General features: G+C 42.5%; 1 protein-coding gene across 1 annotated transcript; it reads right to left on the minus strand.

The window, feature by feature from the left end:
- Positions 1-398: 398 nt before the first annotated feature.
- CANX (calnexin) lies at positions 399-20,560 on the minus strand. The gene is made up of 15 exons (XM_005523557.3): positions 20,478-20,560; positions 12,599-12,787; positions 12,065-12,138; positions 11,481-11,539; positions 11,108-11,249; positions 9,747-9,828; positions 8,422-8,614; positions 7,339-7,528; positions 6,490-6,603; positions 5,859-6,015; positions 5,330-5,545; positions 4,804-4,923; positions 4,563-4,701; positions 4,327-4,415; positions 399-3,723 (listed from the first exon to the last, which is right to left on the minus strand). Exons 2-15 carry the CDS (start codon positions 12,782-12,784, stop codon positions 3,670-3,672), a joined length of 1,815 nt encoding a protein of 604 aa, XP_005523614.1. The 5' UTR covers positions 12,785-12,787; positions 20,478-20,560; the 3' UTR covers positions 399-3,669.
- Positions 20,561-26,695: the final 6,135 nt, after the last annotated feature.

A 26,695-nucleotide genomic window follows, 5' to 3' on the forward strand; every position in this document is an offset into this window, starting at 1 on the left:
GGAGCTTCCTGGGTGGGGGGGTACGTCACGGCGCGCGGCGCGTCACGAGCCGTGACCGACGCCCCTCCCGACCAATAGGAGGGCGCGGAGGCGCGAATTAAGCAGCGGAGGCGAGCTGGAGGCGGCGCTCGGGGCGGTTTAAAGGAACAGGTAGGGGAGGGGCGGGGCGATCGCTGCACAACCAATCAGAAGAGCCGGAAGGCGGAGCCGCGGGTGATTGACAGAGAGGGGCGGGCAGCAGGAGCGCCCCAGGCACCGCTGCAGACACCGCTCTGCCCTGCACAGCCGCGAGCTCACAGCGCTCTGGAGTAGCAAAAAACTGCAAGAGGCACGGCTCACCTCACCCTCAACCTGATGAAGTCTGATCCAGCTTTGCTAATTAGACAAAGAAAGCCGAACAGATTTAAGTTTCTTTATTGATTAGTTTTTACATTTTTTTTTTCAAGTTGCTTCTACAAGTACCTGTTTGCAATGGACATGAAATCACAGTAGTTGTGTCAAGCAACAATTAAAAACAAAACAAAACAAAACCCCAATAAACCAAAAACCCCTTCTACAAACCACAAGGCAAGAAGGGTATGAACCATCAGATTGGGAGGAGCAGAGCAGTCACAAGCCCTACGTCTGTACCCACAGCCCCAGTGGAGGAGCCGAGTTCGTGAGGGAGGAGTAAGGAAAGAGCAAGAGAAAATCATGGACATGTACAAATAGTCAGTACTTGCAAGAAACCATCTTCAGGCCCAGGAGTCTATCTTACAAATGTCTGCTTTAACACATTGGAGAGGTCACAGCCTCAAGCTGTGACAATTCAGTACTGAGCAGAGCCAGTGAAGGTAGATCACATCCAGGGACACTGCTGGAAGGGGTTAGTGGGTTAGATGCACCCTGACCTATCAACCACCCCTGCCACCCACTGGCTCCAGGGGCAAAGCCGCTCTCAGCACTTGTGCCTTGTGTGTCAGAGGCCACGGGTTTTCTTTTGATTCACCATGTCAGCCTAACACACCCCTCCCCACTCTCAGACACAGCACATCAAGCTCAGCATCCTTTTCAGGAGCTGCCATCCTTGGCTGCACAGACACAAAAGGCCCAAATACACCTTCAAGAATCTGTGACCGTTCCAAACACAGTTCACAGGTTACAGCCAGGTGGAGTTTCACTACTCTAAAAAACACAGCTATGCTTTATGCATTCAGGATAAGCAGGTAGCTATATTTTTTTCCTCTAAGACTTTAAAAGTAAGAGCAATTCTAAGGTCAAACTGAGGCACCCAAGCCAAAAAGCAGGATAAAAAGTAACTTGAGTTGTCTATCCATTTCGGAAAGTCTTCATTTATTGTAGTGATTATTTAAAGCATACACTATGGTATCAAAAAAAGCCGTAACATGCAGACAGGAGACTTTTTCAGGAGATTTAGCAGAAGCAAATGTAGATTTACAATTAGCTTTAATATAATGCTATTTAAAAGCTGATAGCAGATCTCAAGTTCACTTTTGATGCTTTGAAAGAACATGTATGCACAGGGATTGTTTGGGAGTTTAAGGCAATTTGCATATTAAGATAAAAAAACATTAGATTAATTAGATTTTTATGTTGTGCTCAAAACATTAGCTGAATTGAAACCATTTATACATACTTCATCTCAAAGGACTGAGAGTCATAAATAGCAGCTGCTCCTTGATAAAAATACAGTCCTGAGAACAAGCTAGTAGCAATGCTTAAGCTATGACATCTTCCATGTCAGAGTATAAGCTATTTTTGCAATAAGGAGCAGTATTGACCAGGTGTTCAACAGGCAAAGGCATTCTAAACATGCAATAGCTCCCAACAGAAGTCCGAAATTACTTCCAATATCTTGCTTACAATAGTTTATTTGTACACTGCAGAGAGACCAAGAAATCCTGCTATGCATTTGTGATCACTAATATTTCAAACACAACAACCAAGAGATACAACATAAGGACAGGCAGCAAAAGGTGTTTTACAAAAAAAAAAAAAAAACCAAAAAAAAACCAACCCAAAACAAGAGTCTTTTAGTAATTGGTTAGATTGTTTGCAAGGTAATTGGAACACTTTTCCCCCCACAACCCCTGGGAATTATTCCACACTATACCTATCATGTGACCAAACAACACTGGAGTGTTAAAGTTCAGTGCAAGAAGAATAATTTCAGGATATTTAGTTTCATTCTAAACAAAGGCGAAAGTTTATCTATATAGACATCCAAATGCCAACATATTTGGTACAGTGTAATGAATTACATCCATCTCACCCTCAGAGGTAATACTCTTGTAGTGCTCACCTGCATTCCACAAAAAAGAGGTGTTTGAAACAGTGTGGTATGGTAGATTCAACACTTTAAAAAAATTTATTCAGCTGAAATTGGAATTTCCTAACATTTACAATATAATTTAGAATGCACTTGTTACATGAAGAGCAGATAAAAGGACTTAAAACAGTTTCACATACCAGTTAAGAGATTCCACAAGCCCCTTCCCCACCTACAATACTGACATCTTGGTTGTGGGTTTTTTTTTTTTTTCCTTAACAAATACTCAGTTCAACTTGTCTACCTGCCTACCTCCCCCATTTCTACAGCAGACATACAGTGACAACAGTGAGAGGATATGGGATACCGTCTTATTCAGTGTTTGGACCCTGGAAAGGAGCAGGCCTAGCTATGAAATTGAGTTTGACAATGAGCTGAACATGAAGTGCTTCAGCAACTGAGGCAAAGCTGCTCTCAGGAAGAGCTGTATCGTCACAGAGAGAAAAACACGGGTGGCTGAACAGAGGGCAAAGGGGGAAGTAGCATAACCACACCTCTCCAGCAACCCTCAGCTTTACAAAGAGAGTTCAAGAGCAAATAAAATTGGTTGCCTGCAAGCTCCGCAGGATTAAATGTCACACTGAGATGACCCACTCCAAGTCCTAGATAATTTGTCAACATTTAACAGGGCTTTAGCCATGAATAGTATGCATATATTCTGTGGACTGACTAACCATGTCCTTCCACCCCTTCTTCATCTTTCCCCTTCCCCCAAAAGGATGAGGTTGATTGGTTAGAGTTTCACTACTGGTTTCCCCATACATCCCCCCGAGTTGTTTTTAGTTTGGAGGGTAGGGATGTTGTCAAATGCACTGACAACTTTCCTTCGAACAATTACCAGATTTTAAGGGGTATAAAGACAATGGTGCATTTAGGAATTTACATATTTGTAAAAAAAACTAGTTATAAAACTGCATTTTTATCACCTAGCACTTTCAAGATTCATTGTTATATTTCACTAATTAATATATTAAATTAAGCCAAGGTTCGAGACTGGAAAAATTCTACCAATCTACTCAAGAACAGAAAAGAATATTTAAAACCAAAAATGAAAAGGTTAGTTATGTTACATTCCAAAATCCACAGCCCATTAAATGCTTTCTTTCTACAGGAATGATACTCTTAAAAACAGATGATTGCAAATATTTTACTGCTAGACACTCCATTACATTGGATAGTGTGACTGGAACCTGTGGATGGTGAAATCTTGAGGTTTCTCCAAGTTTCAATGTAAGGTGTCCAAGGTCCTCTTGCAGAACCATGTTTGAAAACAACAACAAAAAAAAAACCCAAAAACAAACAAAAATAAGAAATCACAGATCAAGTTCTTATGACTTTTTTCAATCTTTCCTTGGCTTTCTGTTTCTGGGTGATCTATTCACAGTTTCCTCCTCCTGCAAGAAAGTAATTTGTGTAAACATCAATAAAACAAAACCTAAATATACCTTTAATAACCATTTTGAGACAAAAACATCTATGACAAATAATCCACTTTCACTTCTACTTTAGATTTTAAATTTTGGAAGGACCGACTGCTGAAAGCAGTTTGTGGCAAACAAGCAAATTCTTTGTTTTCACAGTGGATGTACACTACTTGCTGGAAGTGCTCAACAGCTTCTGCTGTTGGGAGAATCCTTTAACTTCAAGCAACACTCCACCCATTTTTGAGCCAACCCTTGTGTCAGTGTGGAACACTTCAGGTCACATCCTGACTGCACTCGAAGCTGAATAAGCCTTTTGCCTCAAGAAGATGCCTTCCAACAGTCACACTAATCTCAAGGCAGACTCTACAGCAGAGCCTTTTAGCAGGGTGCCCTAGAATGCTGTAGTTAGCCACAGCAATTTCTATTCTTCAGGGTGATCAAGTTTTCCAAAGTTCTGAACTGGGAGGGAGGGTCACATGAGCCAGGTTCACTTTTAACACCGTAGTAAGGCCTGTTCTACATAACATATGAAAGAAAGTGCACAAGCTTCCTTCAAAGATTAAGCACTCTCACCTCTGATGCAGGTTTCCTGTCTTCTTCCTCCTCCTCTTCTTCCTCCTCTTGACTAGCACTTCCTAGATCAGCATCACTTTTCTGCTTCTCTTCAATGGGAAATAAAAAAAGAAAATAAAATGAAAAAAAAAAAAAATCAGTCTCCTTTCTGACTTTTGGCTTGATTCCGTATCTGCCAATCCTGCTGGTTTATTTTTTCAGGGAGAACATCATTGAAGATTATCTAGTTTACCTACCAAGCTTTTCCTCATTTGCGTCCTCTTCTTCCTCCTCCTCTTCTTTTTCCCCTTTATCTTTTTCTTCTTCTTTCTCATCATCCACCACATCAGGCTGAGGAGCATCAGTCTTCTTGTACTCCGCAGCACTTGGCTGTTTCTGAAAGGCAATGACAAACCCAGGCAATTATTTGTGACATTCAGGCACATTTTCTGAACCTCCTTTTAAACACGAGACTAATTATCAGAGGAAATACATTACCTTCCCAGAACAGCAGAAAAGGACAACAAGGAACACTGGCAAAGCCACAGTGAGGATGTAGACTACCCAAAGCCAGGGACGCTCTTCAGCAGCTGCCATCATCTGGCCCACAACACCAGGCTGTAAGACCAGAAGAACTTTCAAATTCCACCCCATACAGGAAGATGTAGCAGCTAAGTTTTCTAAGCTACAGAATTTTCAAATAGGCTTTTTGCAACTATAAACATTGTATTTCAGACATCAAAAAAATTCAAGCTAACCTGCACAAGTACTTTTCCCATAGCTTACAAATTAGGAATTAGTCAGAACAGTCCAAATTTCAGAGCAAAAACTCAGAAGAGAGCAGTGAGTACTCTTAGTTACTTATATTAATACCCTGTAATTATGAATTAAAGCTCTGACCTCGTTTAGCAAAACCTTCAGCCTTAGCACATACAGGCATATATTGACAAAGGCTGTGAAGAGAATTGCAGAGGTGCTTCTACTGTTCCACTCAGCAGCACACAATTAAACCTTCCTCTCTCACCTCTGCAGCACCATCAGCTGCCTTTTTTAGTCCCCATCCATCACTGGCCCAATCATCAGCTACAGCTCTTTCAGTACAGATGATGAAGTTGTCAAAAAAGATGTCAGATGTCATGGACCATAACTCAAGTCCCACAGCACTGAAGGGAGTCATCTTGAAAGGTTCCAAGTCTTCAAAAAAATCTGGGTTTGGGATCTTTCTAGGTTTCCATATACCCTAGGAAAGACAAAAGACAATCAGCCTCATTTACTAGAAGACAAATTTTAGTTCTCAGCCCATTATGAATGAAGAGATATAACAATCCATTGCGCTTAATTGCAACATCTACAGGTGCAACTCACCAGTCTTCAGGAATCAATACAATGAAGCACTGCCTGATAAGAAAGCACTTTGAATCTGTCCACTTGAAACAAAGTACAACCACAACAGCACTTGAATTTTTAATTACCATCTGCTGAATCTAAATCATTCTGCCTTTTGTAAGAGAGATGCTGCATTGACCACCAGCTTAAGTAATGGGAACACCAACCTGATAGTTCACATTATCAATCATAGGAGGCTTCCATTTGCCTTTGTAGTTGGGATTGTCAATCATCGGACGCTGCCAGGCACCACAGCCAGGAGCTGTCTCACATTTAGGATTTGCAATCTGAGGTGCCTCCCATTCACCATCCATATCTTCATCCCTGAAAAGGTAAATTAAGTTTTGAGGTCCACCCCTTGCCTTCATACAGAATAAGGCTCAGAAAATGTCTGATTTCTGGGAAAATCAAAATTCCAACCACTACATGGAGATATGAAAACTTTGTATAGTATAGATCTGTAGATAAATATACTGCAGCAGGAACAAGGATTTCAAAGATTAATTGTGAAGCACAGAAGATCAACAAAAGCCAGTCCCTGAGCACAGGCTCCCCCACTGCCCCTTCCAAGTAGGTTCTACTTCAAGGTGAACATCCCTGCCCTATTCTGCTTACAATCACAGAGGAGTTGAAAAATGCAGAGGTGAATGCAGAACATGAGTCCTCAGACCACTGCCTTCTACTTTTTAAGAAAAATAGCCTGAAGAGCAACTTTGTCAGCACGCAACAATGAACTGCAAACATCAGTACCAAAGTCATGAAATATTTGCTGCCATTTGCAACAGGCAGCAAACTTACCAATCTTCAGGTTTCTCAGCATCAGGGTCTGCTACATATTCTGGCTCATCATCCAGCCAGCCCTCTGGTTTCACAGCATTTTCATCTGCGATCTTTGCAGGAGCATCCTCATCCCTTGAGGGCAGAGCATTTTGTGTTAATAGACACAACACATGAGAATTCTTAAGCCCAAGACATGATTCTACAGACTCTGAACAAACCCACTGCTCTGGACAGCCAGCCATCTTCCCTTCTTGTCAGGGTCACCCCATGATTTCAGAAAGGAATTGCACTGCAATCCTAACACATGTACCTCATGGCTTATCAAGGTGCCAACTGCAAAGTACTACTATTAATTTTTTAAAAACCAATCTAGAAAGGGCATATTACAGCAAATGCCATTTCTTAGCAGCAGCTGCAAAAACACATTTGTGCTTAAAATTGAGTCTACGATTTACAAAGCACAGTTACAAAGCCAGAAAGGCAGGAAGAGTTTATGACTTAGGGAGTCAGCTTTTTCAGTTACCTTATCTACACATTACACAAACAAATACCAAGATCCTTCAGCTATACCTTCTGCAGGTCATCTTTTGATCTCATCAAGGATGAAGGCAGCAGGTAGCATAGGTATAGCTGCAAAATCTTTGACTGTGGTCAATGCAAGAACAGAAGCACTAAGCAGAAATTCCAGAGGATGTGGAACCTCTCTGCCTTTGCCTATTGAAGCAGGCAAAGATGCCTAAACTGACAGTGTTTAGATTACAAGGGTGAGACTCAAAACCTTCCATAAGTCATGTGAGAATGACATTTTGATCAGGACCAAACTATCAGGCTAAGGACTCCCTCAGTTGCACCCTTCCAACACCTTACCAGTCATCTGGTTTAACAGCATCTGGGTCTGGGATTTTTGGTCTCTCATCCCAGTCTTCAGGCTTCTGGTCATTTGGGTCCTCAATCTCTCGGGGTGGATTCACAGGAGGAGACATATCATTTAGCAAATTCCCACTGTTGACAACTGTTTGATCAACCAGTATCTCAAAACTATTGTCAGGATTCAAGACTGCAAGGAAAATGTTGATGTAGTCACTGCATGTACGATACAAAGCATGAGTCATAAAGCATCACTCATCCCCACTGTACAACCCAAGCTACCACCTACCCATCAACTGCTTTAAGGAGCTGCTAAGAACCTTTCTCCTTACACCAAAGTGCAACTAGTGATGGTGCACCACATCTCACCCTGTGAGAAGGCAGACTACTAGCAGAAGTCCTACATGTGTTAAAAGCACAGAAGTTTGTAGATTTAGCAGTTACCACAACAAGTTGACTTTGGCACAGTAAGTATTGCTTTAGTAGTAAGAATGCATATACTCATATTCTACTCCAAACTAAGACTGCCTACTACTGACTAACAGGATTTTAATCTCACTTTTTTATCTACTGCTCTCTCTGTAGTAGGAAAAGCTAGAGACACTCCTAAGTACTTCCTGAAAGATTTTGATCATAGCTAATATACCAGACACTATTTTCAAGAATTCCTGAGTTTGTCTGGTACATGAAAGCAGAAAAAAACCCAAACAAAATTAAAACAAACCACAATGTCTCTACATCTAAAGTTTAGTGTACCCCATGTTACTCAGAGGCAGCATTCAGGCAGTTTATATATGCTGATAACTATTTCAAATATACTTAGTTCAAGTTACTTACAACTGCCCTGAAATTTAGTTTTCCTTTAAGTATTAAGTTCAAGTTGCACAACCTTTCTTACATGAATCAAGACTTCCTGGAAGGATGAAATAAACCTTTTCATAGACAATCAGTTTTTGCATTTGAAGCTTTCAAGTGGTTTTTAGTTGTATGGTGCATTGGCACAGTCAGTCACCTGTTCACCTGTCTCACTTTTGGTGCAGAAAATTAGTAATTATTACTATACATAGTTAGTAGTTACCATACCTAGAGTATAAAGATGAGTCTTCTTATCAGTAAAGTAAGTTTTCAGATCTGCATCTGGACGCTTTGCGTGCTTCTCTTCGTATTTGCCAGTCTTTGGGTTTTTGTGCCGGAAGATGAAGTGCAGTTTATAGTCCTCTCCACATTTGTCAGGGCCAAACATTATTGTATATGGAGTTTTGTCATGGAACTGATCCTTTAAAAACAACACAATACTTCACTCCATTATTTTGAAATACAACTTAAGTCATTGCCTGGCATAAGAATTACCAATTCATTAAAAACTGTTCTGCAACTTGGATATCAAGCCCATGAAGCCCCCACACTAAAGCTTACGTTCCTTGTATAAGCCTCCAGGAAAAACAATGTGCTGAGAACTATCCCAGCTATTTTGTTTTGCACCTTTGGGCTGTACTTTCCACATGGAAAACACCAGCTATTCAAGTGTTATCGTAAAGATTAGTGTGATACCCAGAATGTTTAAGTATATCTCTACATTACAACAAAGTACTTTAAAAGCTATCAGTTAGAAGTATCATCTACAACCAATAATTAAAGGCTAGCAAAGCGACTGAGTTTCTTTCAAAGCGAAAAGCAGCACTAAAAGTGAAGCCAAGCTGCATTTCGACTACACTTATTACCTGAGCTATGCCTCAATCTAATTGGATATAATCACCATTGAACTCTACAAGTCTATTTGTTCTTGTGATAATGTTATCTGGAAATTCAGTGCACATTTGAAACTGATTAGGCAGCCAAGTTGTATTCTGGGTGTTTGTGGTTGTTTTGGAGTTTTTAACAGTTTGGAAATTGTATTAATAATACAACTCCAATGAGACTGCAGAAGGAAAGGAGAAGGATGGATAATGAGTCATAAAATGTACATCCTGTAAAGTCTAGGAAAATGGCTAAAGAAAACCCATAGGCTACAAGAGCCTACACAAGGTTACCCAGCATTTCAGCTTTGTCTGAAGAGGGTAAACCACTTCAATGAGAGGACAAAAGGCAGTTCTTAGGCCTTAGGAGCTGGCCACTCTCCCAAGCACCTCCTGTTTAATTCTAGAACCCAGGAAAACCTGAAGTACTGCAGAGTTTGGCAAAGGTCTACAGCTGCTCAGCTATTACGGAACTTCAGTTTCCACTCAAGGGGCCATCACATTTCAGTACTTATCCTCTCCAACTGAAAGCACTGGGAAAATGATGAGTGCAAAGTACTTGGGCAATCAGGCCCCACTGCCTTCACTAAAAGGGTTTCTTCTGAAAGAAGTGAAGGGAAAAAATTTCAAGTTCTTTCACAGATAATACCCAAAAGTAGTAGCATTACTCACCAGGTTCAACTCAGGGGTTTTTGAAAGCAATTTCACATAGGCCCCACCACACTCTATTCCATTTTGGAAGTTTACTTCATACCTAATTTTAGTTTTGGATAGAAGAGGGGAGAGCACATGTTTTACATGGGGAAATTTTTTTTTTTGTAATACACAATTACAATTTTTTCAATACAAATTAACAGTGATACTGTTTTGTTGTTTGCTTTAAATCACTTATCCTGTGAATATTAAAGATATAGATATATAAAGATATACTGAAAACATTCACAAGAGCCTGAGAAACAGGAAAAATTTGAAGAATTAACCTGATAGAAAAGATTAAAGAAATTGAGTGCTGTCCTAGAAGATAATGACCTAGAAGTAGAGAGGAGGAAGAAAAAGCTTTCCGGTATATGACGCTTCAATGGGGATTGAGGCAAACCAATTATTTTCCCCACAACTACTACAGCAGACAGACAACTCAATTTGTAAGACTAAAAAGCAAAAACAATTTAATTTTAGGAGAAGCCCTTTAGGGTTATAAGCATACAACAGCCTATTTAGGGATGCCAAGGAGCTTGAAAAAGACAAAATATCTGTCAGGAATAAGCTAAGTGTGCTTGATCCTCTCACAATGCCAGCAGCTCAAGTGGATGACCATTGGGCTTTATTTTTAGCCTTGTATTTTAAGCCAAAACTAAACAGTGCAAAACAAAGTGACCAATTCATTATCTTTTGCAAATACAAATTAATTCACTCTTTGTTTAAAACTGATAATGTCACTAATAATGCACAATTCACAGCTCTCACTGAATTGTTTTTCCTGACTTGCTTGTCTAACACACATGCAAGTAGATTCTTCTACAAGAGTCATGAGCAGAGCTATGTAAGGTGTTCATCTTCCATGGCAAATGAACTAAGACACAGGAAGGAGGAAACAAATGCATCTTTACCCATCTGTCCACTTCCCCTCAGAAACAGGGGACAGTTTCCTGTACAAAAAAGTGCACTGACCTACTTACAGACCAGCATTCGTTCAAAAGGACAAGGACTTCCACAATTAGCAGTACAAAGGTCAGTTGCCTGACCTTGTTACTACAATTAAATCAAGTGAACTGAAGCCACAAGACAGGTTACCAAGTCTAGTTTGCAGAGACTTCTTCCTTTCCCAGGCTTCTGAAGGACCCATGCTGTTACTAACTCCCCATTTTGGCAATCTGAGTTGCTATTTTACTCTTACTCAAAACAGCATAATAATATGTTACAGCATCTTGTGTCATCTAGACCCCCAGTCAACAAAAGCTCAGTTATGGAATTAACCTCAGCTTGCTATCATGTTACCCTGGAATCAACAGAACACCAAATTATTCTTTACTTACTGTATAATAAGGGGTTTGGTATCAAACACAAATGGCTTGGAGAGTTTGGATGAAATTGCATGATGCTTGGCTCGGGTTACCATTACAAGCCCTTTGTCTCCTGGAAGCTTTGTTTCCTTCATGTCTTGGACTTCCCATTTACCTGGGGAAGAAATTGACCAAAAATTCATTTATTTTAAAATCTCCAAGTGGATACTTTGTTTAAATCAGAAGTACATTTCATATTGTTAGCCAGGTATATAAACATCCTCCCCATTTTCTTCACTGAATATAATTTTATCTGAGAAACAGAAAAGAAAGACTTGCACTTCTTCCTCATACATGACAAACAACATCAGACACATTTATCATCCAAAACCTGGGTTGAACTCACCATCATATTTGGCAATTTCATCATCTGTATCATCTTTCTTGGCTCTGGAAAGGATCCATCTAGAAGACAGACACACAATGGTTGGAAAACCATGTTTCCCCCCTCCACCAAACACACACTAAAAATCCTACCCTTAGGATAAGGCAACCCTTGCTGTTTCATGACTACACCCCAGTATCTTGATTCCCTGAGAAGTTCTGTTCCCAAATCTACAAACTTCTGTGTTTGCCACTTCCCACACCCAGGTAAGACCATGGCCTCATGAGCAAGTACCTCACTCCTGTAGAAAAAAACCCAAACAAAACAGAAGTAGCACCATATCATCCTCACATCACCTCAGGAAAGTTAAAAAAGCAACATGTAATGGCCTCACCTCCCCTTTATTACTAGAACTTGATGAAATACTGGTTTAACTCAGTATTCAAACAGCTGGCCTCAAGAAGTCATTACTGTAATCCCAACTGAACGAGGGCCCTTTGATTCAGTTTTGAATAACACAAGTTCTGCAGACAGGGTTTCATTGCCTTTCACCAAATAATTTTACATTATTTGCTGTAACGAATTATCCTTCAGATTATACTCACCCATCCAGAGTTCCTTTATCAAAAGATTCTGCAAAATACACTTCACCAGTTGGGACAGGGGGCCTGTATGTAACCTATTGAAAAAGGGGGGCATTTATGCATCTTTTAAGACACATTCTTTATTCTACAGAAATACAGGCATATAAAGCTTACAGTCCCTCCTACACTCTAGTAAAGCTCACCTGGACATTCCTTAAGCATAAACACAGAAATTACATAAATATTGCTGCTTGTGCCAAGTTGTTGTATTACTGTCTGCAACTAAAACTCAAGTATATACCTAGCTGGAAACTTTAGCATTAACTCCTGATACAACACAGATTTCAAGGTTAGATCTAAGTCTTCTGGAAGAACATGGGGACATGAGAACAGGAACATAGCAGCCAACCTTAATTCCAAGCCCTACTCCCAGATAACATCTTTAATAACATTACAGCATACTAAAGGTTAAGAAACTAAAGACAACTCTGATCAGACTCATATTAACCAAAACACAAGCAGTAATTTAATTGTTAAAAAAGTTCTATGCCAAACCTTTGGAGCTGGAGGAGGACTGCTTGTTTCAGACTTTGACTCTTCTACCTCCTCAATACCATCATCCAAGTCATCCTCAATATCAACTACATCATCAGCATCATTGTCTTCATCCATATCATGTGCCTGGACAGCAAGGATCCCAAGGGCCAGCAGGGTCACACACAGTAGCCATTTCAGCTCCATGTTCTGAATAAATAAGGCAAAATGGTCAAGCCAGCACTGCACACAGAGCAACACGCTGCTTCTGTACAAATCTGAGCATCCAAGGCAACAGGTGAAGTGCAAACTTATCTCTCCAGCTCTGTTATTTACTGCATCTGCCTGAGACAGCTCTAAAAGCTGGGGAGGAACACAACATAAAGCTAAGTATTTAATACCAAACAGACATTAACTGAGTGGAGAACCACATGTGCACGTTCTGCAGATCATGCTGCAAAAGTGTCATAACTTTAGTCTCACACTGCCACAGCCCACAAGCAGGACAGCAGACACATACATGACACAACAACACATGTACCTGTAAAAGCCTAAAAAGGTCTATTTCATGCTTATGAAGGACTTTAAATACAACATGCAGGAACTCAAGCTTCCATTCAGTGAAGAAATTGAAATAAAATTTCCTATTTTATTCAAAAAATAGTAATTTTTGCAGAGTAATCAATCCTCATCTCCTGGTCAATATATTTTTGTCCTTTCAAATGCAGAGTTCTGTTCTTTTCAATCATCAAACCTCTTCCCCAGGTTTTATTGTAGAATTACTGCCAACAGTCATTGCTACTACTGGCAGATGCCTATAAGCACCTGAAGCTCCTGGAAAATGCTACTTGATTCAATTCCCTTCTTTCAATCTCCAATTTAACAAGATGACCAAAGAAAGAGTGGCTGTTAACTGAAGCCTTACAGAATTAAAATATCACACTTAAACTAATTCATAAAGTGCTCACCACATTGTCACACCTAAAACAGGATAGACATTGGCAAGCAGTAGCTTAAAATATCTTGTAAGTAAAATGGGTTTCAATTTGACTTTCTTCCTAGAAAAGTGACAAGATCACTGCATCTTTAGGTTGATACAGGAGGCAATGCTCCCAGAACACTGCTCTGTTTTATCTGTCCAAAATGCTCACAACAACAACCTGTGCCTTGCTCTTCTTTCCTCCTTTGAATCCCACTGCAAATTTTCCTTCCAAAACCAGAGGTGTAACTGAGACTGAATTTTTTTTGAAGACAAGTATAAAACCGAACATCCCTTCCTCCTTCCCTCACACTCCTACCTCACACACTGTAGCCCTGTAGACTTTCAAACATAACTCAAGCAGGGTTAACACTGCTTGTAGGGGCTTAAGATCATGCTAGGAAACAAACTTCCAACTTTCCAAAGCATGTTTAGGCAACTAAGAGTTTACATTCTCAAAGGCTTATCACCACTATCCAATATTCCAAAATTACACTGCATACTAGATCTACCATTCTTAGATTGTTTTTTAACTTACTTCTAATGATAGAGAGGATTTTGTAACTTTGTAACTGTAGTTTTATAACTACAACAAAATTGTATTTTGAAGATTTGAGCTGAGGTCATGCCCAGTTTGTCACAACAGCAACATGCAATTGCAGCCAGTTTCCCAACAATAGTGATGGCCTTGAGGATTATGGCCCAAATGCATGTGCACAGACATCCCCCACTTGGTTCAGGCAACTGCATCCAAACACCTCTGAGCCAAAAGGACAATCATTCCAGAAGGAAAAAATGACAAAAACTTTCAAGGGCTGTTATATATGAGCAAAGCTTGTTTGCTTAATGCACAGTGTACAGCCAAAACTGAAAACAGTTTCAGACCTCAAAACAGCTCATAGCTCTTAATATTAGTGTGAGAGCCACAACACAAAACCAAGGACTGAAAACGGTCAAGCAGACGTCAGTACCCTTCTTGGAGCTGCAAATTTTCTTGCACAGATAACACATTCTTCGAATAAACTCATACCCACCAGCATAAAAGCAGTACAGAAATGAGAGCCTGAAACTTCATCTGAAAAAATGATCTTTAGAGCCCTGGTTGTGCCCTGTGTGACTGAAGCAACCATGGATGAGACAGCACAAAAACACCTTTCCGTGGAAAGGGTTTCATTTTGTCTTACCTTACCAAGAGGCCTCCACTAAATATTTTTAAAATAAAGACAAATTCAGGAAGATAATATAATTTTATAACTGCTTTCAAATTATACTGTGTAGCTAGAATGAGCATATCATGATTCGTAAAGTGATACGACAAAGTTAATCTTAAAAATATACCAAGGTTAAAAATGAGCCAATTCTTGCCTTTCCAAAAGGACAGAGTTTCTGCACCCCTCCTCCCAACCTTGTGCAAAGGGTATTAATGATTTAGCATGCAAGTAATCCTTTAAGTAATCTCACCAGGAGCGAACCAGCATGAAAGTTTTGGTGAAAGAATTAAATCATCCCCCACAACTTTCCTGCCAGTACTGACTCCATTATGTAATAATTACCTACTTCACAATCCCACCTCAACTACAACCCTTTGAAAGTATTTGTTAGCAGCAAATGAACTTTGGTAAATGCCCACACCCAAGTGACAAAGGTGCATGGCCTCAGAAATTCTTCTGTCAAAGCATCTTAGTGAAACCAGATAATCTGCCAGGGACCACACAGCAAGGGCAGAACTCTGCTGCTGCTGCACATCTGTGCTCCTGATACAGCCACAGGTATCTACCCTGCTACACTTACCATTTAATGCTCTCTCTGAATCTGAGGCCTTGCTGAACCTCATTTCAAGGGAGAAGTATTTCATGTTCAAGCTCCCAAGCAAGCTTTACCCCCTCCAAAAAAAAAGAAAGCTAAAAAAGTCTGAAGAGAAGCTAATCCAGTTTCATGTCCTTACTTTACAGTCATTGGCAAGCAGTTATCACAAGTTTATATTCCTGCAGAAAGCTGCTTAGGACACTTCCTACGTATTAAATCAGTCCCAAATTCAACATAAGCTACCATTCAGATACCTTGAGTACAGACTGGTAGCTTCTGCAACTGCCAGTTATCATGCCAAACTCCTTATTCTGTTTAACCTGAAACAATATTAAAAGCAGACTAAATTATAGAAAAAAGGCACTATGTTCTCAGAAGAGTGATTTAAGTGAAGCACACATTTTTTGATATTTAAAAAGCTACTTCTTTCCATAATGGATGCACTACTGCAGGAAAAAACTTCAAATTCACTTTACACAATCCTTAGGGACACAACATAAACACAATTATGCCCTAGTAAATTAGGTTATTCCTAAATAGAAGGAGAGGGGAGGAGGAGAGAGATGCAACTCAGGTTTTATACAAAACAGGCATAAATCAACTTTTCAGTGGACCTTTAAGTTGCTGGCAACTACAGGAGTTCAATTAGTCACCTCAAACATAGTCTAACCTTCAGACACTCTCACCTACTCTATTACGATCAGACTTCTTCCTTAAAGAAGTGTCCAATTTCCAAGCAATTACCATCCTTGGCCATTTTTTACTCTGCCTGCACCCCCCCTCTTCAGATAAACTGTGCAGTATTTGTGAAGGTTGGTGTATTTCTGATCATGCAATTGCCAAAAGTCATTAACAAAGGAACACCTTCATATTAGGTGAGAGCTTCTGACATCTCTGTTCTACTTCAGCGCAACCATCACTTTCACCATAACAACATTTCAAGTCAGAGATAACAACTCCATGCACTTTTTTTTAATAAGGTCTTCAGCCAGTTACAGACACTGGCACACTACTCAGATTGAAGGGAAAAAAACTACTGCAATCCCAAAGTTTGAGACTGTTGGTGCTACAGGTTACTTGCTTTCTGCACACACCCATGGCCAGCTTCTAACCCAGGAAACTTCAGAGCTGACACTTAAGCACTGTTCACCTGATTGTCAAAAGACTAAAACATTTTACCCTAGATTTATAAGATCAATAGCAGAGTGCTGGAAACAGGCTCCTGGAACATCTGCACTACAGACTTTACTTTTTCACAAAGTAAAATCAAAACCAAACTGGATTCAGAAACAGAATCAAGACCTCACCCCAAAAGCAGCACTCCTAATATGTAGGACTAAGTGATTGCTACTGCTGGAGTTCCAAGGCTTTCAAGAAAGTCATGCATCTTCAAAGATTAATTTTTATTTAGAATTCCCCTTTCTCTGGGCATAAAGGAGAAAGTTCTTCTTAATAATTGTCACAACACTGGAAACACTCACAAAACAGACAGTTGTCACTATTCTCCCTAACATACATGTCCCCTGGAAGAGAATGAAATTGCCCATAGAGAGGATCTTCAAGTCCTCTGCTATCATTCTTCCAGAACATACTGTTTAGTAACTTACCTGTCAGGTCAAACAGAGCCTGCAAAACCAGTTTAATCATCTCCTTGGTTACTAATCTATTTCAGTGGTTCATCAAGTCAGTTCTTAATACAGCATATTTCAGAATGTATAACTACATTTGAATGACTATTGGCTATCTGGTTTACTACTTACTCTTTTAAAAAAATAATTAACAGTCAGACTAAATAGATCTTATGAAAATAAGTCACTTACTACAAACTACACCCAGGCAACTTAACTGGATGAGCATCAACGGTTTCTATTTCAGCAGTACCTGAAGTCTCAGCTGAGTGATTTAAGCAAAGGAAGAACAAAACCCACTAGTAAAGTCCTGTGCTCCAGACACTGGGTTTCAGTGTGGTATTCACAGCAGAAGAACACCAGTGAAAACAAGCACAATGCCTCATGCAAGGCAAGAATAGGAAAGAAAAATTTAAAGTCAAACTTAAAGATGATTCATCACAATACAAAAAAAAAAAAATGCAAGGAAACAAGAACAGAAAGGCTGAGATACAGATATCAATTTTCCCTCTCAAATGAGAGTTCTGTGGGTTTTGAGCCAAGGCTCAGTTCCCCTACTTGGTAATGCACTAATTTCCTGAAGTCAGAACTACTGAAGAGCAAAGGAAATCTCTTCTACATCTCGCAATCCCTCTGCCTTCCACATCCTGCCTCCTCTGTGGTGTCAGGGTAACTGTTTACACAGCCTCATGATGAACCAGCCGCTGGTTTAAGATGGCTCGAAGTCCTTCTGCCATGTTATTTTAACCCTGAATCAATACACCGGGCCAACCCAGCAGCAAAAGCAAAGAGTTGTAGCAGTACCAGTGAAAGTAAGTAGCCAAGGACAGAGGACATAAAGCTACTGGCAGCAGAGCCAGCTTAATACCACAGTTTCAAGCGCAGTCACCTGCACCTGCCTGACCTGTCCTTAGGCAGACTTGGGGGGGTGGACATCATGGTGAAGCTGAAAACTGTGGCCAAATACTATAATTTCAACAACCAATACAGTGCCACAGCACCCCTCAAAAGGGGACATAATAAAATTATGTTCATGTATATACAACAACTCATATAATGCAGACAACAGTTTTTCCCCTGAAATACTGTTTTTCAGCTGGACAACTTCCAGCATTGTGAAGAGTCTGCCTTTAACATAACTCAATTAATAACAGACAATGCTAAAGAAAACCACCTTAATAACATGAGAGGCAAGAACTCTCCATGGTGGTGGCTTATCCTCCTACACCTTTTTTTTTTTCTTCTGTAAGGGGTGGCTGGGATACACTTCTACATAAGGAAGAAGTCTCCTGGAAAGGATTAGCCAAACCTCTCCTGGAGAACCCCACAGAAAAAGCTGCCTCCCATTTGGGTTGTAGAGAGCACAAACCAGGCAAGGGATTAGGTGTGAAAAGGGAAAGCAACAAAGCTTGCTTTTAATAGGCATTTCAAATATGCCAGTTTCTAAAAATAATGTACAACAGTGCAGATACAGTACAGAAGCAAAAAGCAGATACTGTTTGTCAGCACAGATATCCTTCCTGAAGAACTGGAAGTCCTTGGAGGGTAAAGACAGAACCGTGAGGCTTTTTGACCTCATAAAACAGATGGGCTGCTAAGAAAATTATATTAGGTGGGGGCAGATCTGGAGGGACCCCAAGATCTTTGAGACCATCACATCTAGAAATCAATTCAAGTTTAGCCTGCTATAGAACTGATTCCAGCAATAACACACTGCCACCATAATTACTACCAGAGGCAGAAAATCAAAGGCCAGAGCTAAATGCAAGTCTCAGTGCATTCTCCATAACGGATTTATTCATTTACTGGGGGGGAAGCACTACAGCACACCAAATGAGAGGGTAATCTGATGGAAGTTGAAAACTTTCTTACTATTTTACACTAGATTCCCTTCCTAGGAGGGCAGCTGATCCCAAAAAGCAGATTACATATTATACACAGCTTGTGATGGTGCCTGTAAATTATACAAGTATCTTCTTAATAAAGTGTTTTTAAACTAGAAATACTAAAAGTTAATACAAACACCAAGCTTTACTCAGACCTTTTCCTTATGTTATTAAGTGTTTTGCATAAGACCATCAAATACAGCCAAATTATCAATAAGGTGGTCTTTGAAGTCAGGTACCTCAGATTGAACCTAGAGCAATATATATACCAATCTATATTTAACCATTATTTTATCTGCATTAGCTCATACATTATTATGTATGAGCTAATCTGCTATCTCTTTGCAGTACTTTAGCAACAACCAAAACCACAACGTGCAAAACTGGCCCATAAAACCCATGTGTTAACTATGCTTACTTGACGACGTTAAGTAAACATACTACATTTAGAAATACATTACATGCCTACAGACCAGTTTTCAGACATCTAACATACTCTAAATAAGTTCCAGAAAGAGTTTTCCATGATGATCTGCACGAGCTCTGCAGCATTAATTATATTAACGCTGATCATATTGAGGTCTGGACCTTTACGATTATCACTACCATTAATACATGGTAGCATTACACTTCACAACCAAATCACCTGCAGCACTTCTCTTTCTGTAGCCTAGAAAGTTCTGAACCACAAATCTGCATGTGAAAGTTCACACTTCAGAATCAGTACAGATAAGAAAGCAGTGTGCTGTACATGCTTTAAATTAAACGTGTGGATTTTATTTCTTTTAAAAGCACACAATAGCCAGCCTCAGCCAGAAATGAAAAATAAGGCGTCATTTACACATTATTTTAAAGACACCCAATGCGAACAATATTTGGGGGACAAAAATCAAAGCAGGCACTTCAATTCCTTTAAATTCTCAGATCTTCCTGCTGCAGATTCCTCGCCTGCACTTCACCTGTTGGGCCTCCAGCTCCGCGCCCTGAGTCCCCCTTTCCGGAGGCTTCTCCTTCCCCTCGCACAGCCCCAACCAGGCCCACGCCATGCTCCGCACCCACCTCCTGTTCTCCCTTTGCGGGGCTTCATGTGGAGCACGTTCAAAATTATTTCCGACACTAGAACATGTAGCCTGATAAAACCTAAACCAAGCGTTGCCCATATCTACGTCCGACCCTCGCGCCTCCCTCCCGGTTCCACCCCACGGCTCTGGTACCAGCCGCTGCCCAGAGCGGCGCTCCCAGAACTTACCAGAAGAGCCGCCGCTCACCCCAGGCCGCTCCGAGCCCTGCGGGTGCCGGGCGGGACCCGGCGCCGCCGCCGCAGACCCGCGCCCGCCCCCGGCCTCAGGGGCCTCCCCAGGCCGTTCCTCTGCCCTGACTCCGGGGGGTCCCCGCCCCCTCCCATCCCCGGGATGGGGCCGGGACCACGCACGGGCCGCCCACCCCCCAGGGCCCAGCAGCGCCCCGCCGCACGCCCCACGACAGGCCCAGCTCCCCCACCGCCTCACGCCGCGGGCGGGTCCGTTCCCCGCTCCCTCGCCCCGATGTTCCGGAGCTGCAGCGGCTGTGGAGGAAGGGCACGGACGAACGGACACACTCACCCTCCGCCGCCCCGGCCACCGCCGCCGGGCTCCCCTCACCTCCGTCACGTGCCCGCACGCCCGCCGCCGCCCGCCTATCTGCCGCGCGCCAGCCCCACCCCCGCCTCACGGCACTCAGCCTCTCCCATTGGCGGACAGCGCGCCCATCCGCCCGCCCAGCCTCCGATTTTGCGCTCTGATTGGCTAATAACACCGCCGCTCAACAGCGGCCCGCCTCTAAACACGCCCCCAACGGAGCTGCCCTTCGTGGAGGGCTGTCATTGGTTGGCGGGGTTGCAGGAAGTGCCGGCTGATTGGGTGGTTGTGGGCAGGACGTTAGGATGTGGGCGGGGTCTCAACGGGTCTCGGTCCAGGGGCGCTGCGGAGGCTGACAGGGCGTTGCGGGCGGTAGGGGGCGGTAAGGGGCGGCAGGGGGCGGGGCCAGCACCGCATCACGCCCTCCCCGCGCCCCCCATCCCCTCACGCCCCTCACCCGCTGCCTCATAAAATATCGTTGTGTTAAACAGCAAAGCCATCTTTATGTCTTCTCGTTCCTTAGAAATGATGTTCAGGTTTTCTTGGCTCTTCAGAAAATTCAGTGTATCCGGTGGTTTTTTTCCCTTAATTACAAGCCGAGGTTTTAATAAAATAGTGAGCAGTGACACAGACTCCAGTGTGTTCAGAACATGGCAGTGCTGCTCAGCAGCTGCTTCCCCAAGGGCCTTGTGCAAGTCTGGAACCTTTAACCTGTGCTGTATTTTGAAAATGAAAGTAACATAGTTTTTTAGAGGTGAAATGCTGTGTAAATGTTGAACGATTGTACATCGAATCAGTAAAGAAACACAGGGAAATACAGAAATAAGTGTCCTTGCTGGGCCAATGGGACAGACAGGCCAAAGGAGATACTGGGCTTGATGGGACCATATGAACGAGGTCAAGATTAAACTTGAGGAGTCTCTGTATCCTGCCACATGCACAGCCATGTGGGAGGAACACAGTCCCACGGTGGGGAAAACAGGCTCCTGGTACCCTAAAAGTTACAGCACCTTTAAATTGTCTCTGAGCTGCACCAACTGAGAACAGTTCAATAGAAAGCTGTGTCTGACCCACCCAGTTCAAAGCGAGCTCCTGTGTGGTCTGTGGACTGCAGCCTGTTCCAGGAGATAGGAGGTATTCTGTAGGAATAACAAATCAAATATTACTAGGGAAAAGTAAGAAAGAAAGGGTGGTGGTTTTTTTCCTTTGTAAACGTAAATCTGTTTTGAGTTGATGCAATGAGTCAGCAGTATAAGTTTCCCCACAGAGAAAATTCCACCGTGTTAGGACAAAGCAAGCAGGGCCCCAGCATTCAGAAATAAGGCTCAGCATAAATGAAATCAGCAAATCCCTTACACTGAAGTTTGGAATCAAACACATTTTTCCAGAAAGACACCAAGCTGGCTCCTGAACTGCTCTGCTGAGCTATACCCAGACTGAGCAGAAGATGCAGACAGGCAGGGAAACTGTCACAAACAACAGGCAGCACAAGAGATATCAAATGCTTAACGAGGAACCCAAAAACACTATGGAAAAATACTTTAAAGAGTAACAAAGCAGAATATTTTAGCAAGTGCCCTCCTCAATCTAGGCAAACCCATTCCACCAAATATCTTTCAAGCCCTTCTTTTGAAACAGGTTATTAACTCCAACATGACTGCAGGACAGCACAATATGTCTGCTGAAATCACAGAAGTACCAGGAAGTCAAATATACACACACACACACGTGTGTTTCCCTTTTCTCTGCCACCCTTTCCCAAAAAAGAAAACATTGCTTCCTTTTACAACCTGCTGAATCATGGCACAGGCAGGCAGCCCTGGAGCTGGGTCCTGCCTGTGCTGCTTTGTCATCGAGGAGAACCGAGCAATGTAAGTTACAGGGGAAAAAAAAATCTGATAAAAGCATATCCTATGCAGGGATTTTCAATATGTTTGAACTTAGATAAAAGAAATACAGAATGAACACAAGAGAGAGATAATCCAGAAGGAAAACAAAAGGGATAAGTAAAGGAACCAGAAAAAACATGCACAGAGATTTAACTGCTTTGGCAGCTGAAAAGGTGATATTTTTAGACTCTGGAGTGCCAGGGCAGTGAAGATGAAAGAGAGTGGCAGATACCACATGGCAAACATGACATTGTCAAGGAAAAACATTTTGGTGTGTTCAGGCTTTATTGGAGCAGATTTCCTTTGTCCCACTGACAAACATTCAAGAAGTGTGTTATTCTCTGACTTTGGCAGTACAGACTTCTGCAAAGGTATAAATTAGGCAGTGTGGTGAAACTGACAGAGCCTGAATATGCACACCTTAGAGGTAAGAGGCAGTGATCAGTTTATAAGTGCACTAGAACTTTGAGTAATTCCATTTTGGGCAACTTTCTTGTCCTGGGTATTATCAGGCAGAAAACTTACGTGCTTTCCACTGGTACTTTCTTAATTCCCTCTAACTTGATCTCCAAAGTCTTCCTTCTTCCTTAATCCCCTCAGGGCATTGCCACATTGCTAAATTTCTCCTTGCATTTCAAGCACTAGTAGTACATCTTTTCAGACCCATCTCCTCTGGAAAACTGGCAAGAAGTGAGTGGAAAATCCAGCAGGTCAGCATGACAGGAGGGACACCACACTGGCAGAGAGCAGGCAGTCAAGGCAGACAACCAATGAGAGAACACTGACTTTTGCTCTTTCAAACTTTGAACTGCAGGAGGGAAGGCAAGCTCACATCTCTGTACAGAACAATGTCCATGTGTCCTGGAGTGCTTTCCATGGAAAACACAGTTTGTTACAAAGACATCTCTGGTGACAACGCTCGAGAGAAGGATGGGAAAAGACACATCACAATGGGGGGAGGATAATCATCTTAAATGGAAATAATGAAGTCCTGCCATTTTCAGAGCTAATAAATATGAATGTAAGAAGTGTTATAAATTAATTGTAATAAGATGAAGCAGATAAATAGAAGAAAAAACCAACAGAGAAGCAGTAACAGAGCACTACAGATGGATGGAAAGAGAGACAAGCAGACACAGTACTGAGGTGGAAAAAGACCATCTATCCACAGATACCATTTGCACAAGCTGGGAAGTGTCCCTGAGAAGAGGAACCTTACAGACCTTCTGGGACCCAGAAATTCAGAGTTACCCAAGAGAAGACAGTAGGGGCAGGTTTAATCTGGACATAAGGTAGGGAAATCCTCATGGTTGTACACAGCTTTCCTGGCTCCCATAGGCATTGCACCAGTTTGCACCATGTGGCTTCTACTGTGCCACTTTCTGACAGTTATTTCATGGACCTCATGTAAATGAAGGTGGCCCTCATATATCCCCAGAATTGTGTCCTTCCTGAGGGTCTCATACTCGATGCATTTGTGTCCAAACATGGTTGCAACGCAGGCAACAGGAGTTACTCCCTCACTAGGAAAATGCAGGTTACACTTTGGATTTAAACACAGCTGAAGACTTGCCAGCAACAGCAAGAGGCTGCCAACGCCCTGGTGTCCTGAGGGCATCAGTAATGCCCAAAACCTTTCACAAAGAAGAAAATGCTCAATCCCCTCAGCTCTCTGGGAGCCAGGCCACAGAGACAGGCTATGAGTGTGATTAGCAGCAAGGACAAAAGAGGAACGCTGTGCTGGAACAGAGTCTTTCCACTTTAGCTCACACATTTCAGATTCACCAGATCAGAGGCTGACTGGCAATAACCTCCCCGAGCTGCTCATGGCTCTGTGATAACTCCTCTGTGATAACCTCTTGAGTCGGTGCCACCTTGCCTGGTACTGTTGGGGGCTATATGGCTCAGGGCTCATGCTTTGTGTATTTGGAAGCAGTTGTTTGTTTTGAGGAACCAAAAAATCAAACCCCAAAACCCAAGAAATTCTCCCAAAAACCACAGAAAACCCCTCACAAATCCACAGCAAAAACAAACAAACAAACAAACAAACAAAAACCACTCCCCCAAAAACAAACAAAACCCAATAATTTTTCAGTGGTCAAGTTTCTGAATGTCTTAAATTTTGACAGATTGATTTGATTTAATTAATGGCAACTGAAATTCTGTTAAAACACAGAATATCCCAGGGAGAAAGTAAAGAGGTAAATGCGTTTATTAATGGAAGAGGGGCAAGATGATGTGCAGACTGACTCTAGGAAGGAAGCAAGGAAGGAAGAAAGCAAGCATCTTCTTCTCCCATAACATGTGATTGCTCTGGGGCACACTGAGGTCCCATGGTCAGGGTTGCTCAGAAGCCTGCACCTACATCCCACTTGCCCTTTGGCTTCAGGCTACGAGAACCCCTCCAGCCCTGCACAAGAAGCCAAGCATCTGGAGCCAGATGCAACCTCGGGTTAACCGAGTTGGCCTCAGCATAGTGCTCTTCCTCAGCTCTCTGCTTTACACACCACATCCTCTTAAAAAACAAGCAAAATCATGGTAGTGTTACTGCATTCCTGACATGCCATTTAAACAGCACAAGGCCACCACCTGGAACCCCTGGCCCATCTTAGTCCCAATTTACTGAAGTCAATAAACAAGGAATTAGAAGCACTTATCTCAGTAACCTCTCCAGACTGGCCACTCTCCCACTTGCAATCATCAGCTGCTGGACCTGAAGAGACTGGATAACAGAAAACACACATTTCAGCCATTTTAATGGCTCTTTGTCTGTGTCTGATGAAAAAACCCTCACCACTCTCTTCTTTTAAGGACAACAGAAACCCAGATGTGGTCAGTACCCTGCACACTGTCTTTTGATCCCTATTTTTTATATTTCCCTACTGTTTTCACTTAAATCTTGCATGCGGTTTTACACTGAGCCTTTTTCTACTACCAGTGTGCCACCCTCCATGTGGCTTCCTCCTGCGTGCTCATGTGGCTGTTCCGTGGCTGGCGGTGGGCGCCTGTCCCAGCTGAAAGCAAATCAAGTAAAAGACACATGGTTTGATCTCTGCTGGATTAGCAGAATTAGCTTTTTGAGGAGCAGTGCAGATGTAGACGTGCCTGCACGACTTGAGAAATTGAACCTCTAACACCCAGTGCAACTACTGATGAAGGCAGGTTAGTGCTGAAATACTCCACTGTCAGCACAGCCTAGGTAGGACATATGTCCTATTCATTTGTCCCTGCTATGGAGCATCATCTTCTGGTAGTTGGTCCCTGTGGAAAACTGAGACAACCTACTAAATTGCCATCAAGAGCTCTGTAAGTCAGTGAGCTCTGTAATGTGCAGGAGGGACTTGCTTCTGAGAAACAACGCCCCCAAGGAAAACTGCTTCCCAGTAACAGCTCCTTCCCCATCGTGGATGAGATGTACGGAGGAGCAAGTGCCCACAGGGAAGGTCACAGCACAGCTGCTCTGTGGCCACGGTGGCTGCAACCAGCCAGCAAGGATTTCATGTGCACTCATTGTATCCCTAATAACCACTGGGTCATAGGTTGGAGCTGCAGGGCAGAGGGACTTTGCACATTTAGCTCCCTCTTCAAAAACAACAGCAGTGCCTCAGCTGCTCAAGGGCGGTGGTCCATGCTGGGACGGGGTCCACGCCTATGCTCACCCCAGAAGGATTTCAGCAGATGGGAGGGCAAGGCAAGTGTGATCCATATCTATTTTCCAAATGAAAACATAAGAAAAGTGCTTTCTCTCTACGCTGTACTCTCCCGTGCTTTTCTAAGGACGGCGAAGGGGGCTGGACGAGGGAAGTTTAACACGGCAGGTTATAATCAGCAGAGGGAGAAGCTCCTTCTGCTGTTTTCTCCCTGGGCACGTCCTGCGAACACCAGCTGTTCCAAACCGCAGCTCCCCGCTGCCTTCTGGTGGCAAAAATTCAGTGTGGATCTTTCTCCCGGGCCGGGATTCTCCTCCCAAGCCGGCGCCAAGGCACTTGCACAGGGCCTGTGGTTTGGGGCCCCGTCTCACACCCTTCCTGGCCTCGCCTGCCCTCCCCTCCCTGCAGAGCCGTGCTGAAATTCCACCTCTTTTCTGCAGAAAAAAGCTCCATTCTGTGCCAGGAAGGAAGGGGATAAACAAACCCTGTGGTTTGAAAGATCCAACTCTGCCTCCAGAAATTAGACATGTCTCCAACGCTTCTCTGCCTCACAGGAGCTCCAAGATCCTGGCAGCCCTTTGTCAACATCCCCAAAAAGTGCAGGCACCTCCGAGGCTCCGGATGCCCAGGCTTAGCCGGTCGGGAATGGAGAACAGATTTCCAT

This window comes from Pseudopodoces humilis, chromosome 17, assembly GCF_049639895.1.
Source record: "Pseudopodoces humilis isolate 2021_Gansu_Grassland_sample_001 chromosome 17, ASM4963989v1, whole genome shotgun sequence".
Taxonomy (NCBI): Eukaryota; Metazoa; Chordata; class Aves; order Passeriformes; family Paridae; genus Pseudopodoces; species Pseudopodoces humilis.

What these genes read in the sequence shown, in the direction of transcription:
- CANX (XM_005523557.3), bottom strand. Translation starts at nt 12,784, where the DNA reads ATGGAGCTGAAATGGCTACTGTGTGTGACCCTGCTGGCCCTTGGGATC. An exon ending in GTCCTCCTCCAGCTCCAAAG is followed by an intron (nt 12,139 to 12,598) that starts GTTTGGCATAGA and finishes CTTTTTCAATAG; the next exon opens with GTTACATACAGGCCCCCTGT. An exon ending in AAACCCCTGAGTTGAACCTG is followed by an intron (nt 8,615 to 9,746) that starts GTGAGTAATGCT and finishes TTGTTTTTAAAG; the next exon opens with GATCAGTTCCATGACAAAAC.